Here is a 16,257-nt window from a genome sequence, read left to right on the forward strand (position 1 = left end):
CATGCTTACATCATGCATGTAAAGAGTTATAATAAAACATTTCAAAATACAACTCGGTTAAATAAAAGTCTGTTGGTCCAGTCAGATATTTTGTCATTGTAGTTTTATTAAAATCTCGTCTCATGAGCTGAATGTATCGTCACAGCCCTAAAAACCGCTGATGCACGTTGCCTTCAGGGACAGTTTTTCATCATCAGTCTCTGTATTTCCCTCTAAAACAACTCTGTGTGGTAACGTTGTGTTATTATCTCATAGCGTGGTGAATGTGCAGCTCACAACTTGTCCACCAGAGCGTTGTGGAGTTGTTGGATTGTGTATTTGATGAGTTTGATGAGGGAAACCAAGAAATCCCATAATGAGCCTCCGTAGCGTAGCTCTGAGCAGCTCACGGCTCTGCTCCGCCGTTCTAAAAATAGCTTGCACCGACAATTAAAGGTAACGAACCTACTGCTATGACTATAGGGATTATGGCGATGGGACAATTTGACTAAATGTTGAACTATCCTACCTTTTAAAGGGACAGTGACCGTCTCATGAATATTCACAGACTCATTAAGACGGGACGGTGAAGTGGAAACAACAAACAAGATACTGAGTTTATTTATTAATATTTTCATTTTCATTGATTATCCACCAAAGATGGATCAGTGACATCATCATTTCCTGTTTCCTCTCTGATCCGTCACATTATTTATTCTGTTCTGTTTCCATTTCACATTTCAAAGGCTTTTATACTGAAACGGTCTGTAACATAAAATACTTTTTTGAGATAAAACAGTTGCTGCCTCTTTGTTTCTGTTTTTCTGAGTAATTTTTTTTCGGACTTAACAAGATTGTTTTGTGCTACATGAATATACAACAGTAAGATTTTGGATATCTCTTTTTATCACTCTGTAAATGAGAAAATACTGTCACCAGCCCTTTAAAACATCTAATGTCTCCATGTTTTTAGTAATAAAATGTTATATAAATGAGGCTGTGAATGATATATCAACAATCCCCTCTGTAAAAACCTTCAGGATATAGAAAGGGATCAAAGTGGAAGGTTTGGTGTCTGGAAGTGCTGCTGAAGTGGAGATTTCTAGAGAGGAGTCTGAGTCTGAAAAACTCTTTCTGAGGAAACGGCCTTTAAAGACTTGGACTGTAAAACTACACAGATTGTTATTGTCAATCCTACTTTTGTGATTTGTTGCTATGATACAAAGAAAATGACATCATTGTTCAGGAGAGAGAGAGCTTTACAATGACACCTGACATGACACGGCTCAGACTAACTCCTGGTGACTTTAGGAGAAATCTACAGATAAAATAAAGTAAAATAAAAACCTTAAAGTAGATTTTCCACCATTTTTTTCCCACTATTCTGAAAGAAGACATGTTAGGGAAGCAAAACAGCCCATAACCTCATCTTTCCCAAGTGAAGGCAACGCGCCTCCGTAACTCCGTTTATGATGGAGAAGAGCTGTAAACTGAAACATCTGAATCGGGGGGGGATTCTCCGCTTTCCGAGGGTCCTTGAACGCTGCATCTGTGACAACAAGGGACGGGATAGGCTGCGTGTGGTCACGTGGTGCTGGAGCAGACGCAGCCAGACCATAATATACAGTAATACATCCATGAGCCAGACAGGAGGAGGACTGAGCAGGAAGGTGCTGCTGGTCCATAGGAGGATGGAGGGTAAGTCCTGTTATGTTATATAATTATTATAATAATAAATGATCTTTATTGTTCATTCATTCATTCAAAACACACAGCAATAAGATATAAGACACATGACACATGGTTCTGAAATGGTCTTTCATGAATTTAGTAATGATGATAATGAATGACAATTAAAAAAAAAAAAAACTTTATTAAAAAATTATATCCATAACAATACTGTTGAGCCAGGGGATGAAAAAAATATAAAAGTATAAACCGATGCATCGATGTAAAGAAAATCAGATCATATTAAATAAAAAAATTCCAAAATAAAGTTTGTTTTTAAAGCCTTTGGCATTTCTAGTCCATCGATGTTGGTGCTGTAATAAAACAAGTTGTACAAAAAAAAAAATTTCAATCATTTTCCATTTGGTTGTTTTCAAAGTAAAGAAAAATGTCCTTTTCAAGCAGATGTAGCCTACTGAATGTCCAGTTTTCTCTTCAATAAAGTTTTGTACATTCAACCAAAATATTTGACAATATAAACAGTGAAAAAATAAATGTGCAATAGATTCATCATCATCATACAAGCCACAGAAATATAAGGGGTTTCAATATCAAGTTTCAATTCAATTCAATTCAATTGTTTAAACTTTAGACAAAATGTATTACTGACCAACCACATTTTTCTTCCATTCCACATCCCTGAGATTTTCCCAAAAAAAATTAGCAGAAGAAAATGACTTTTTTTTTATAAATACTCTTAGTTGCTATAGCAGCTCTCTAGCGCCCTCCTGAGGAGAGTTTCCTAACTTCAGGATCAGTTCATATCCTCTCTGCTTTCCACACAACTCTCATAATTATCATAGATGCTTCCCAGTTGTTTTTCCCTATAATCTTACTGACCAAACTCTGCACATACGTCGTAACTCTGAACTCTTTCTACAAGACTTCATCACATAACATGAGTTCAGTTTCCTGATGAGATGCAAACACTGCACTGCCTTTTTTTTGTTGTTCAAAGTAAAACTCCAAGTACAATTAAAAAGAGTTCCTAAGTATTCAGTGTATCAGTTTATGATGATAAACACCATGTTGCTGTTGTTCATTCATGTGTGTAATGAGCTGTTTGATTAAGTTACCTGACTGTGTGTCTACAGGTGATGAGCATCAATGATGTCGTGTCGCCTTCAGCTCAAACAACGCTGCACAAAGACCTTCAGTCATGTAAACAGCTGACCACACCCAGCTGTTGTCCTTACTGCTTTGTTATTGTTGTATCATCATCATCATTATTATTATATTATTGTTATATCATCATTATTATTACTATTTCATCTTTTATAACAATTATTGTTACTGTGGTGAAGCACTGTTGTCTTCAGAAACTTCCCATTGGAAGGCATAAAAAAATATATTTTCATAAAGTTGACTTCTGCTCTTCCATTTATCAACGGATTGTCTATTTTCCATTTATAACAATTCTGTGAGCCAAAGTCATCATTGCATTACTTAATAATTGTTGGTATATGATACATGTTGACAAAAAGTACATTTTTTTTGCTGTTAGTTGCAGTATATTGTGGGTGTATACGAGGCCTGTAAGTGGTAAAAATCCACCTCTATGGTCATGATCAATTAGCTGTAACTCACAGAGGAAAATGTGTATTTGCACAGAACTTCACATGTTGCTTGAAAACACCTAAATACAACTTTTCACATTGGTTGACCAGAGAGATATAAAACAAAACACAACTTTGTTTTGTGAAATATGGCCTGCTCACCCAAAGGTAACAGCAGATCAAATGGCAGGTTTCCCTGAATCATATGATGTATAATACTTGAGAAATCAAGCTCAGGATTGGTAAAATATAGAACTATTCCAGGCGTTTTTAGGTCTATGTGCTCAGATTAATAAAAGTATTTTATTTATTTTCTCTCTAGTATAACAGATGTGCACCCCAGCATTCTTGTTCTAAGCCTAAGGAGTTAAATTCTCAGTTTTTGTATTTTATTAATTTCATCTTTTGTGTGATTGAGGGAAGACCAATCATCCCTATCTGTATTGTCAGTCGAATCGTGGAAACTGCAAAAAAAATCTAATATCTTTCCAAGAATATTTGTCTTATTTTTAGTCAAAATGTCTCATTTTTAGTCAAAACAAATCACATTCTACTTAAAATAAGACTCATCACATAAAAAGCAGCTTGTTTTTAAACACTTTTTACTTCTTTCAAGCTGATTTTCAATGGAAATATTTTTTTCTTTCTTATTACAAACACAAACAACTTGCTTTCACTGGCAGATTTTTCTACTTATTTCAAGTGAAAATTAGTTTGAAACAAGTGAAAATTATCTAAAAACAAGTTCATTTTTAGGTGATGAGTCTTATTTTAAGTGGAAAGAGTTTAGTTTTGACTAGAAATGAGACATTTTGACAAGAAATAAGAAAAATATTCTTCGACAGATTTTGAGTTTTTGCAGTGGATGTATTACTGTGCAAATTAATTCAGTTGTAATTGACAGATAAATGGATGAAATTGGTGAATTGATATGTGAATGAACATGTGAACCATGAAAATCACAATAAAACAGAATTGTAAAAATCCCGAGTGGACCCTGAAGGCATCACGCCAACATGGCGCCAATGAGGACAAAGAGCGAGCGACGGTGCCGTTTAAATGTTTCATGTCCGTCTTCTCATTGGTCGCAGCGAGGCCACGCCCCCCCGCCACGTCCGTCCAATGGTAGCTTAGGATCCTGCATAATGAGCCGAAGGGGGCGGGGCCAGATGAGTGGTCCCTCCTTCCATCAATCAGAGGCCAGGATGAGGACGCGCATGAATATTAATGAGGGAAAGGGGGCGTGGCCTGTGGCGCAGAGGCAACATGGAGGTTTAGTTATCGCTGCTGTCGGCGGGAGAACGACCAGGAAGAAGAAGGAAGGAGAAAGAGGAAAAAGCGTCGTGTTTTGTTTTCACTTTTCCTTTGATTCAACTCGAGTTTTTTTTTTTTTACTACAAAAAAGAAAAACAAAGATGGAGATGAAGAAGAGGATCAGTCTGGAGCTGCGGAACAGGAACCCCGCCGAGGTGCGTTAACGTTACTGTGAATCTACCGGAGAGACGGAGAGAGGCAGCGGGGAAGGCTGCGGGGGCAAGCCGACCACACGACGCTGAAAACGGCTTCGAGTCTCCGGAGCCTCCGCTGGTTTCACCCGGAGGAAACAGCTGCTTTCTCCGGGGAAACAGCTCCTTTCTCCTCCTTTCTCCTCCTCCTCTCTCCTCCTCCTCCTCCGTCATGGAGGAGGAAACTCCCGCCGTGTGTGTGGAGGAGCAGCTCGTCTCCTTCCTTCCTTCCTGCTGCCGTTACTTAACGTTACGTTACCGTAGCAGCACGCGGGCTACCGTAACGTTAACGTAACGAGCTCACCTGGCCGCTGTCCAGCAGCAGCAGCATCGAACCGGGGCTCGGTGCTGCTGGTGGTTCTCCTCAGGGCCGCCCCAAGAGCCTCCATGGGGCCCTAAGCCCTAATAAATCTTTATTTTGGTGCCCTCTATTACTGCCAATAATTCATTCAAATTCAGCTACAAGTGCAGCAGCCTGGGGTTGATTTACATTTAATCATCTTCTATAGTGGGAAACTGAATGTCACCTAGGTGACTAAAAGTAACAAAATAAACCAACAGACAATGCATTTACTGTAAACACATCATCTGCTTTTTTAAAATTTTTGGTTTTAAATATACTCAGGGTTTCCCGCAGCGCTTGGCCGCCTTAACAGGAAAGCGCTGCCGCCTAAACTAATATATTATATTACGACGAGCGCCTTCATTCATCTCCGCATCCTCTCACACACATACACACCACAGAGAAGCGCGCATGCATAACAGCAACGCGTGGTGAAAGCGAAACTTAATACGGCGCGCCAACTTCAAGCGATGGACGCGATGACGCGTCCATCGCATCGCTCGTATCGCCCGAAACGTGTCGCCCGACGCGCCATCGCGTCATTTACATTGACTTTTAATGGAAAGTTCTGGCGTTTATCACGTCCATCACGTGTGGTGTGAACGCACCGTTACGCAGTGTTTCTCTAAGGATCGACAAAAGTTACGCACTACAATTTTGAAAAAGTGACTTACCTTTTGGGGCCCCAAGCAGGAGCTTAGTTCACTTACACCTTCGGCCGGTTCTGCCGCTTTTCACAACCGCCGCGCGTATGTTTGATCGTGATTCCGTCGCTCGCGGCTCAGTGTGAAGCTCCGGTGTCGCGTCCTCTTGGTATCTGATGGCGCCTCGTGCAGGTGGAGGCTTTTTAAAGGAGAGTTCCGGTCATTTTTGACCCCTAAATCGTTGTCCTGATGGTCACCCAGTGTTGGTTGGAGCAAAAAAACATGACTAAAATTGATGCAGGCAAACCAGAGTTACCATGGCTACCCGGCGCTAGGGATAGCGACAACGCTAACCCATGGGGGCAATTCTTTCAACCACAACAAACACTTTGTCCTTGTTGTGATGATTTCTTTACAACAATAACCGGTGGAGCAGTGCAGTGGTAATGTCCATAATATCTCTGACCGTTTATTTTAGTAAAGAAATCATCTCAACAAGGACAAAGTGTTAGTTTCTCTCTGTGATGGGATAGTAATGTCTTTCTGGGATGTTTCAGAGTTAAAAACACAAAGTTTCTACTGTTTATACTGTTACTATATGAGTTCAGTGGTGTCTCTAAGGATTCCAGTCATGGACCAGAGATATCTGATTGTTTTCTGAGTGTTTGTTGTGGTTGAAAGAATTGCCCCCATGGGTTAGCGTTGTGGCTATCCCTAGCGCTGGGTAGCCATGGTAACTCTGGTTTGCCTGCATCAATTTTAGTCGCGTTTTTTGCCCCAACCAACACTGGGTGACCATCAGGACAACGATTTAGGGGTTAAAAATGACCGTAATTTTCCTTTAACGGGAAGACGTGTCCCGGTAGAAGCCGGTCGTCTGTTGATGAGTTGGAAACCAACTCCATGATCGACCTTCCGCTTGATCCGCTCGTTTTATTAATGTGCAGTTTCAGTTTCTGATTGATTGATTGATTGATTGATTGATTGATTTGTCTGAAACACAAAGATCTATCTACTGTTTAACTGTTGGTTTTCCCACCGCGATGGACGGTCCTTGAACGTCTCACAGGTATAAACAGCAGAGCGGCGTTAATGAGGGGGCGGGGCTTCACGCTTCATCGACATGAGATGACGTCACAGATCTTTGACCGTTCAACACATTCAGCCGTTGTTGACACGACAACGCTCGCGGGGGGAAAACAAAAAAATATTTATGGGATGTGCCTTTCGTTGAGACGGCGACGGCGTTTTTGGGGCTTGAAACCTCCTCCAGTGGAAACGTTAAAAACACAACTAGAGATGTCACGATTACAGATTTTCTTTGTACGATTATTGTCAGAGAAATAACACTGTGTTAAGATTATCACGATTATTCTGCATTAATTCATTTACATCAATTAATGTGTAAAATATAATTACAATGCTAATTATTTATACTAAATATTTGAAGTCTCTGCTATTAATATATAACCATTAACCAATTATAAATCCTCCAGGGGAAGTGTTTTAAATATTCAGTTCTTCTGGTCTGTCAGGTTGTGGAGATGGTGGTGGACAACTGTCGCTCCGGCGACGGCGAGGTGGAGGGTCTGACGGAGGAGTATTCTGGTCTGGAGCTGCTCAGCATGGTCAACGTGGGTCTGACGTCGCTGTCCAAGCTGCCAGCGCTGCCCAAGCTCCGCAAGGTGAGTCCTTTAGGCTATGAACTTTAGAAGAAACCGGTCAAATCTCTCAAAGAAATTCTAGGAAAAGTGGTAAAATTGTAAAATAAAAAAAATTATTTATTATTATAATAATAATAATATTTTTAAAAAGTGGTAAAAGTAATAATAGTATAAAGTAAAAGGTTGTTTTTTTTTAAATTGAGAAGAAACTGGTAAAATTACTCAAGAATTCTAGAAAAAGTGGTTAAAAAAAATACAATCCAAAAATTATAGAAAAATTTGGTAAAATTTCAAACAATGGCAAACAATGATACAAAATGGGTAAAAAAAAATTGCAAAAAGTAGAACTGAAAACAGAAAAATTGAGAAGAAACTGGTAAAAATTTCTCAAAAAAAAAAAAATCTAGGAAAAGTGGTAAAAAAAAATAATTTAAACGATAATTAAAAAAGTGAAAACATTCTATGAAAAAGTGGTAAAATGTGAATAAAAAGTTGTTGACCCCCTTGAACCCTGTCAACCCTCCCACTCTGAGAACCAGTGACATTTACTTTAGTTAGATAGTTTTGTTGTACTGGCTATACTGAAGTATTTATGTATTTTTAGTGGCTATACTGAGTTTAGGGTTTAGGGCTGTGTAAGGGGGCGTGGCCTCCTGTGTGATGGGGGCGTGGCCTCATTGGGGGGCGTGTCCTCTGGTCTGACCCTTGTCCCCCCTTTGCCCCCCCCCCCCCAGCTGGAGCTGAGTGACAACAGCATCAGCGGAGGTCTGGACTCTCTGGGGGAGAAAAGTCCCAACCTGACGCACCTGAACCTGAGTGGCAACAAGATCCAGGAGCTGAGCAGCCTGCAGGGCCTGGTGAGAACCTCTAACAACCTCTAAGAACCTCTAACAACCTCTAACTGGTCCTGGTGAGAACCTCTAACAACCTCTAACGACCTCTAAGAACCTCTAACTGGGTCTAGACCTGGTCCTGGTCCCGTCTCGAGGATGACATTTGCCGGGAATTCCCGCGGGTCACGTGATTTCCGTGGGATTCCCGCGGGATGGGAGTCAAAATTTTATTGATCCCGTGATTGGGACGGGACGGGAATAAAAATCAACGGGAGCGGGCAGGAGCGGGAACGCCATTAATAGATGATGATTTTCAGCCGTGTTAAACAACCAAAAGGACAGATGCGTCCGTGTTTGTAGTCACCTTTCAGTGGCACTTTTCTCTTCTCTCTTCTACTCTTTCACTTGTATTAGCAGCCTTGGTGATTCTGGGCGCCGCCTTGATTAAAAGGCAGATGTAGCGTCTTTTGCGAGCATTACTTTCAATGTAGAACACGTCATGTGCGCTCACAACCAAAAACCAAAAACGGTCGTCACGGTGAAGCTGAGAACAGCGGAGTTTTCCTCTCCTAAAGCTGACATGTGGTCGGGTCACAGTTTAATTAATATAAACTTCAACCTTAAAGCTCTCTGTCTGTCTTCAGACTGTCCTGACTGTCCCTGAACATCACACAGGGACATGGAGCTGCTTGTGTGACTGGATACTGAGTTTTAATGTTTACATCAGGCTGAGTTCAACAAATCAGTTTATACTACTGTGATTTAAGTAGTTAAATAATAAGATATAGTTCATATCAGAGTTAATAATATCATATAATATCGCTGCTCATCAATTGAACCCCCACACCCCCACCCCGTGCGCATGGACCTTTGCCACCTTGGTCTCAAAAAAACCCCCAGGGAAAACCCTGACAACAATGGAGGGAGGTGGAGGAGATGAAGCCGTTAAGTGTGAGCTACAGAATAAAGTCAGGACTAATGAATAAAAAATAAAAACGGGAGTGGGACGGGATTGGGAGTCATTCTACAGGAGTGGGACGGGATGGGATTTATTTTTTTACTCTGGCCCGGGATTGGGATGGGATGGGATTTTTTTCTCTGGGATTGGGATGGGACGGGAATGAAAACCCACTCCTGTGTCATGCTCTAAAGCAGGGGTCTCAAACTCCCGGCCGGGGGGCCACATCCGGCCCGCGGCCCCCCTACATCTGGCCCTTGTCTTGACTTAAAAAATAAGGCTGTCAAAGTTAACGCGTTAATGCAAAATGCTTTTAACAGAACTATTTTTTTTAATGCGCGATTAATGCGCTAACCTCGGGCCACTCCGTAGTTTGGTGCAAGCTCTCTAGTGTAGGAACATGAGGAGAAAAAACATATGCAGGTTTTCTGTAACATCATAAGACCCCCAAACGAGGCTGCTCTCTCTCTCTGACAGCTGATTTTTAAATACTACCATGAAAATGGTATTTGGAAAGCATAAGAAACGTCCAGATCTGGATGTTTCTTCAAAATTTAAATCGTTTGACAGCCCTACTATCATACAATATTTGAAAATAAACCCCGTTTTCAGAAATATTTGTGATTTTTTTTTTTTTTTTTATACTCGTCTTGAAAACTTAAATGGCCCCTCACTGAGATGACAGTGCGAGCAGTGGCCCCCAGCTCATTTGAGTTTGAGACCCCTGCTCTAAAGGGAACCTCTACCTGGTCCTGGTCCTGGTCCTGACCCAGTCTTGTGTGTGTGGTGTGTGTCCTCTGTCCCTGCAGCAGAGCCTGAAGAACCTCCGTAGTCTGGACCTGTTCAGCTGCTCCGTGTCCTCGGTGGACGACTACAGGGACGGCGTCTTCCAGCTGCTGCCTCAGCTGTCCTACCTGGACGGCTTCGACCAGGACGACAACGAGCTGCTGGACTCGGACGACGACCACGGTGAGTCACCGCTCCGCTCCACCGGGGGTCAGAGGTCAACCTGAGGTCAGGGTAGAGCTCAGGATTTTAGAGACGACAGGTGAACAGGGTCAAACATTAAACCAACAGATTTCACCATGAAACTTCCCAAGTTTATCACCTTAAAGGGATAGTATCATTTTTTTAAAGTGTGGTTGTATGATCTCCAAATAGCCCCTAAGTACTTTAATTGCAGTAGAAGACTCTCTGCACTCCTCCCGTTAGCAACGCCAGCCCATAATAGCCCTGCCCAGAGATTTACAACATACAGTGTTGTGAACAGACCCAAAGAAACGGCCTATTTTCACGGCCTAAAAGAGGTTTCAACAGTTTTTATTTGGACCTAACCAACTGCTGATCGGCGGGCGCTAACCCTGGGCGGAGGGATACGTGAGTTGGTTAGGTCCAAATAAAAACTGTGTTTTTCCTGCACTTTGAAGGGTTGGAAAAAATTATATTATAGCGAACAATGGAACTGTGTATTTATTTTCAGGTAAAACCTCTTTTAGGCCGTGAAAATAGGCCGTTTCTTTGGGTCTGTTCACAACACTGTATGTTGTAAATCTCTGGGAGTCCTCGCCACTCAATCGCTCCGTCCAAATCTCGTGACGGACCAGGAAGAGGAGCTTCCGCTGCAAACAAGCTTAAAATATAGACTTATTAAAAAAAATTTCAGACCAGCCCTTAGTCGACATGAGGGTGAGTAGATAATGAGTGAAATTTTAATTTTGGGTGAACTATCCCTTTAATCAGTCTTAATGGCAAATACAATGACTGGTCCAGACCAGAGGGTTTGATCTGGCTTCATCTTGTTCCTTAATCTGATCAAATATATTAAATAAATGAAGATAAAGTCACAACAGGTGAAACTCTGATTAAACTCTGATTCTTGGGCCAAATGTGAAAACTTTATTTATAAAACCGAAAAGAACAGAGTGAGTGTGTTAACGGCGGTTTGTTCCAGACGAGGACGAGGAGGCGGGGCCGCCGCGAGACCACGACGACGACGACGACGATGATGAAGACGAGGAGGAGGAGGACGAAGACGAGGAGGGGGACGAGGACGAAGTCGGACTGTCCTACCTGATGAAGGACGGCATACAGGTGTGTGTGTGTGTGTGTGTGTGTGTGTGTGTGTGTGTGTGTGTGTGTGTGTGTGTGTGTGTGTGTGTGTGTGGTGCGTTCAGGGCCACGAGTCATTTTCAGTTTTTATTTCTCTGACGACAACGATGAAAACTCTCAGACAGAAACATGAGAGTTGATGTTTAACACACAACTGGAGCTGCAACTATAACCCATTACTACATTAAGAGAATAAGTTCCACCTGGCTTGACCAAGCCGCTGCTCCTCAGCCTGGCTCAGCGTTCCAACAACCAATGGCCTCTTTGCACAGCTCCACCACTTCCTGGATTTAAGGCAGCTCCTTTGTTTCCTGTCTTACATTATTAATCCAGGTGTGTCTGAGTGGTCACAATGGTCACACACACCTGGATTAATCAGGTTGTCCAATAATGTAAGACAGGAAATGAAGGAGCAGCATGAAGTTCAGGAAGTAGTGGAGCTGTGCATAGAGCCCATTAAACCAGGATGGACTGATGAGACTTTGTCCACAGGGGTTAAAGTTCTCCGTCGCCACGACGGATTTCCGTCAATTAGAAAAAATGAGGGGAGAAAAAAAAGGCTACACGTGTTTTTGTTGTGGTTTACTAACGCTGCTCTCAACCAATAAAATGGCTCCCAGTCAGTAATTTCTCCTGCTAATCAGTGAAGTAAAAAAGTAAGAGTGTGGGGGATATTGTTTGCACTATCTGGCAACCCTGGCCTGCCTGCACGTATGAGCCCGGTGACATGACTGTCACTCGCTGAAGGCCGATACCGGTCTATACCGGTCTATACCGGTCTATACCGGTCCATACCGGTCTATACCGGTCTATACCACTGGTACGTAGTAGCGTCGGGTCTCCTGTAGCGGTTGACGTCGGCAGAGCGGACCTGTTGGTCATATGTTGGTCCGCCGCCGCGGTCCGAGCGGACGTGGCGGCGCGCATTCGGTTTCTTTTTTTTTTTACCGTGCACGTCCGCGGTGCACTGCTGCACCGCTGCACGGATGAAACAGCAGAGGAAACGGGCCCTTGAATGGCTGGTCCAGACCAGGTCCAGACCACTAGATTAATGCCTAGCTATATGTTTTTGCTCCACTAGACCAGTTCTGAGTTCAGTTTAAGTTTCATTCACTCCAGCCATTCTTGCCTTGTTGCCTTACAATGATAGGAACCTCAGTCAGTAGCTACTCAATGTTTTTTTTTTTCTATCTGAAACAGACTACACCAGAATGTTCTTCTCAGTTTTCTTGCCTTCTCCTGTCTACAATTTTGAGGCCAGCACCTTTTGAACTGGATGTGCGCGACCGTGTCTACTCTTCTCAGACTACACCAGAATGCTTCATTTATGTGTTAAAATCAAAAAACATTTCTGGGGGGGAATGCCCCCAGACCCCCCTACAGGGGTTTGGTGACTCACCTGTTTGACCACTTCAGAGTTTGCAGGCAGTGTAGCTGCATCTTCAGGTTTATGCAGAATCATTTATTGAAGAATCAAAGAAACAACACTTTTAGAACAAGGTTCCTTCATCAGGTTTAAAATACAAGGCAGAAATGACGACAATAATGCACCAGACGAGGGAAACGCTGAGTGGGGGGGGGCTTGCAAAAAAAAATTTCAGTCAAAAGATTTTTTTTTTGCTTTAACCCCTGTGTCCAACCTGGCTTTCCCACTTATCCTGGTTATCTTTATTCTACTCTTGAACAACAGGCCCCTGGGCTCATCTTCATCTGGTTCACTGTGTTATGAACTGTGACCTTTGACCCTGTGACACCTACTACACTACCAGTTACCAGTCAGGTCTGGTGTGTGAGCAGCAGGGGGCGCCGTTGACTCAGTGTTGTTGTTGTTTGATCAGGACGAGGAAGACGATGGAGACTATGTGGAGGAGGAAGAGGAGGACGAGGAGGAGGAGGATGAAGATGGAGGTAGGAGTTACACACACACACACACACACACACGCAGACACACACACACACACACACACACACACACACACACACACACACACACACACACACACACACACACACACACACACACCAGTTGTTTTGACCAGTTGTAATGTTTTGGGAGAAATTGTCATCAGTAGTTTATTGACCCTTTGCACGTGACGTGAGATACAGACGCCAGTGGCAACTAGTGATGTCACGATTAGCCTGTAGATGTTCTTGGTACGATTATTGTCAGATTATAAGAGAGAACGAAGCCGGTTGGCTCGTACATAGGTTCCACCCCTATAACACATTACAGCAAGACAGATTTCTATCGCTGACAAATAAACATAGAAACAAAAAAAGAAATAAAGTGCATACATAATCAATGTTATATGACCAAAATGAACAGAAATGAGAAAAAAATAAAGAAATAAAGTGCAAAGTGATTCAGTAACAAATGGAGACAATAGAGATAAGGTACAAAAAATGAATGAATTAAACTCATAAAGAGACAAAGTGAGGATGTGGCATATGGAGAGAGCGAAAGAGAGAGAGGAAAGAGCGGGAAATTCAAGAGAAGTTGAGATGTATTTTTAGCTGCTTTTTAAAAAGTGAATAAGAAGAAATGGATCTTAATGAAGGAGGTAGTCCATCCCAGAACATAGGACCTCTATAAGTCATAATAAACTGATGGTGTGATGTGCGGGTGAAGGGTAAATACTATAGAGTGAGATTATTACTGTGTCTAGTGCGGTGAGAATGGACATTACAAGTGAAGGTAAAGACATGTTGAAAAGTGACAGGGAGATCTTGGTTCCTGTAAATAAACTTGTGAATAAACAAACAAATCTGATAGTTATTCAGTTTGTGAATTGGTAGAAGAGAAGAGAAGAGAAGAGAAGAGAAGAGAATACTTAGTGAATCACTCGCTGGAGGCAGATACCGGTCTATACCGGTACGTAGCAGCGTTGGGTCTCCTGCCGCTGTTGACGTCGGTACGAGCGGACCTGTTGGTCATGTTGGTCCGCCGCCGCGGTCCGAGTGGACGTGGCGGCGCGCATTCTGTTTCGTTTTTTTTTGTTTTTTGTTTTTTTTACCGTGCATGTCCGCGGTGCACCGCTGCACGGACAAATAGCAGAGGAAACGGGCCCTTGAATGGCTGGTCCAGACCCCTAGATTAATATGAGATTTGTTTTGGCTCCCCACTAGACCAGTTCTGAGTTCAGTTAGTTTCATACACTCCAGCCATTCTGGCCTTGTTACTTTACAATGATAGGAACCTCAGTCAGTAGCTACTCAATGTTTTTTTTTCTATCTGAAACAGAGTTCACCAGAATGAGAAGAACATTCTGGTGAACTCTGTTGTTCAGAGTTCACCAGAAGCTTCATTTATGTGAAAAAATCACAATCTACAGGGGTTTGGTGACTCACCTGTTTGACCACTTCAGAGTTTGCAGGCAGTGTAGCTGCATCTTCAGGTTTATGCAGAATGCAGAATCATTTATTGAAGAATCAAAGAAACAACACTTTTAGAACAAGGTTCCTTCATCAGGTTTAAAATACAAGGCAAAAATGACGACAATAATGCACCGGACGAAGGACCGCTGAGTGGGGGGGGGCTTGCTAAAAAAAATTCAGTCAAAATATTTTATTTTGCTTTAACCCCTGTGAATGAATGGGCAGACTTTTCTTAAGATGCCCATCATCTTCGTTAATCTCTTGCAAACCAGGTCTATGTGATTTGTCCAATCAAGTCTTTCATCAACTAATATTCCGAGGAATTTAGTAGTTTTGACTTGGGTCAAACTTTGACTTTTAATACTTTTCAAGACCTCGCGGACACCCTGTGTTCTCAAAACGCCTCAGATCGATGTTTTCAGATATGAAACATTCAACATGTTCTTCCCTGTGTTTCCAGAAGAGGACGGAGCAGCGGTCCAGGGGGAGAAGAGGAAGCGTGAAGCCGCCGCCGACGACGACGGTGACGACGACGACGACGAGTAGAAGAGCCACCCTGAGTCACACCCTGACCTCTGACCTCTGACCTCTGACCCCGCCCTCTAGCCCCGCCCCCTCCGGTCGCCACGGCAACGGGCTGATGACGTCACCAGCAGCAGCAGCAGCAGCAGCAGCAGCAGCAGCAGCCCGGTCACATGACTCGACCCCGAGGCGGCTTCAGTCTGACTCTAAAAAACTAAACGCTTCGTTTCCCATGAGCCTCGGCTCAGCGGCAGGCAGCCGTTGCTATGGAGACGCCGCAGCTGCAGCTCCCTCTCTGATTGGACCGTTCTCTTCCTTCTTTCTTTCTCTTTTTTTTTTTTTTTTTGGGGTTTTTGTTTTGTACCAAAGTGACTGTTACGACATGAACCTTTAGTTTTAAGCCCCGCCCCCTCACCTGTCAGCTGTCGGTCTGTGGCCCCGCCCCCTCCCGCTCCGTGTCTGTGTGTGTGTGTGTGTGTGTGTGTGTGTGTGAGTCTGTGTGAGTGTGTGTGAGTGTCTGTGTGTGTGTGTGTGTAATAGCGGTGTGTGTGTGTGTGTGTGTGTGTGTGTGTGTGTGTGTGTGTGTGTGTGTGTGTGTGTGTGTGTGTGTGTGTGTGTGTGTGTGTGTGTGTGTGTGTGTGTGTGTGTGTGTGTGTGTGTGTGTGTGTGTGTGTGTGTAATAGCGGGGTGTGTGTGTGTCGTGGTGCTGAGTGGATTTTATTTTTTTATTCCTGATCGTTTCTCTGTCGTCGTGTTTTTGAATAAAACAACTGAATCTGTTTCTTCTCTTCCTGTCGATCATTGATCATCAGTTATTGATCATCATCGCTGGTTTGTCCAATGAGTCAGGAGAGTTTCTCCATCTAGAACTGCTCACTGTCTGTTAATTGGCTCTTTCTCGTTACCTTGACGACCGCTGAGTCTTTGGTAGAATGTTATGGAGCTCGGTGCTAATTTGAGATTTCTCAATGGTGTGTGTTGCTTCACTTATAGATATGGATGTTTACAGGTTTGTTATGCTACTGTCACTTGGTGAGTATT

The 16,257-nt window shown here is 42.9% G+C and overlaps 1 protein-coding gene across 2 annotated transcripts; it reads left to right on the forward strand.

The window, feature by feature from the left end:
- The first annotated feature begins 4,524 nt into the window (after nucleotides 1-4,524).
- On the forward strand, nucleotides 4,525-15,632 carry LOC310999057 (acidic leucine-rich nuclear phosphoprotein 32 family member D-like). Of its 2 annotated transcripts, none has more exons than XM_083989360.1 (7): nucleotides 4,525-4,732; nucleotides 7,291-7,440; nucleotides 8,154-8,276; nucleotides 10,020-10,179; nucleotides 11,162-11,301; nucleotides 13,158-13,227; nucleotides 15,158-15,632. In XM_083989360.1, the coding sequence occupies exons 1-7, from the start codon at nucleotides 4,679-4,681 to the stop codon at nucleotides 15,238-15,240; spliced, it is 780 nt and encodes a 259-aa protein (XP_083845486.1). In that variant the 5' UTR covers nucleotides 4,525-4,678; the 3' UTR covers nucleotides 15,241-15,632. The 2 variants fall into 2 exon arrangements, with proteins under 2 accessions (XP_083845486.1, XP_083845487.1); XM_083989361.1 differs by having other exon boundaries at nucleotides 4,532-4,732; nucleotides 15,155-15,632.
- The last annotated feature ends 625 nt before the right edge of the window (nucleotides 15,633-16,257 follow it).

The sequence above is a fragment of the Trachurus trachurus genome (genome assembly GCF_905171665.1).
Source record: "Trachurus trachurus genome assembly, chromosome: 16".
Taxonomy (NCBI): domain Eukaryota; kingdom Metazoa; phylum Chordata; class Actinopteri; order Carangiformes; family Carangidae; genus Trachurus; species Trachurus trachurus.

Coding starts and splice junctions, on each gene's coding strand:
- LOC310999057 (XM_083989361.1), top strand. CDS start 4,679: ATGGAGATGAAGAAGAGGATCAGTCTGGAGCTGCGGAACAGGAACCCC. Junction 7,441..8,153: donor CGCTGCCCAAGCTCCGCAAG/GTGAGTCCTTTA, acceptor CCCCCCCCCCAG/CTGGAGCTGAGTGACAACAG. Junction 11,302..13,157: donor TGATGAAGGACGGCATACAG/GTGTGTGTGTGT, acceptor TTGTTTGATCAG/GACGAGGAAGACGATGGAGA.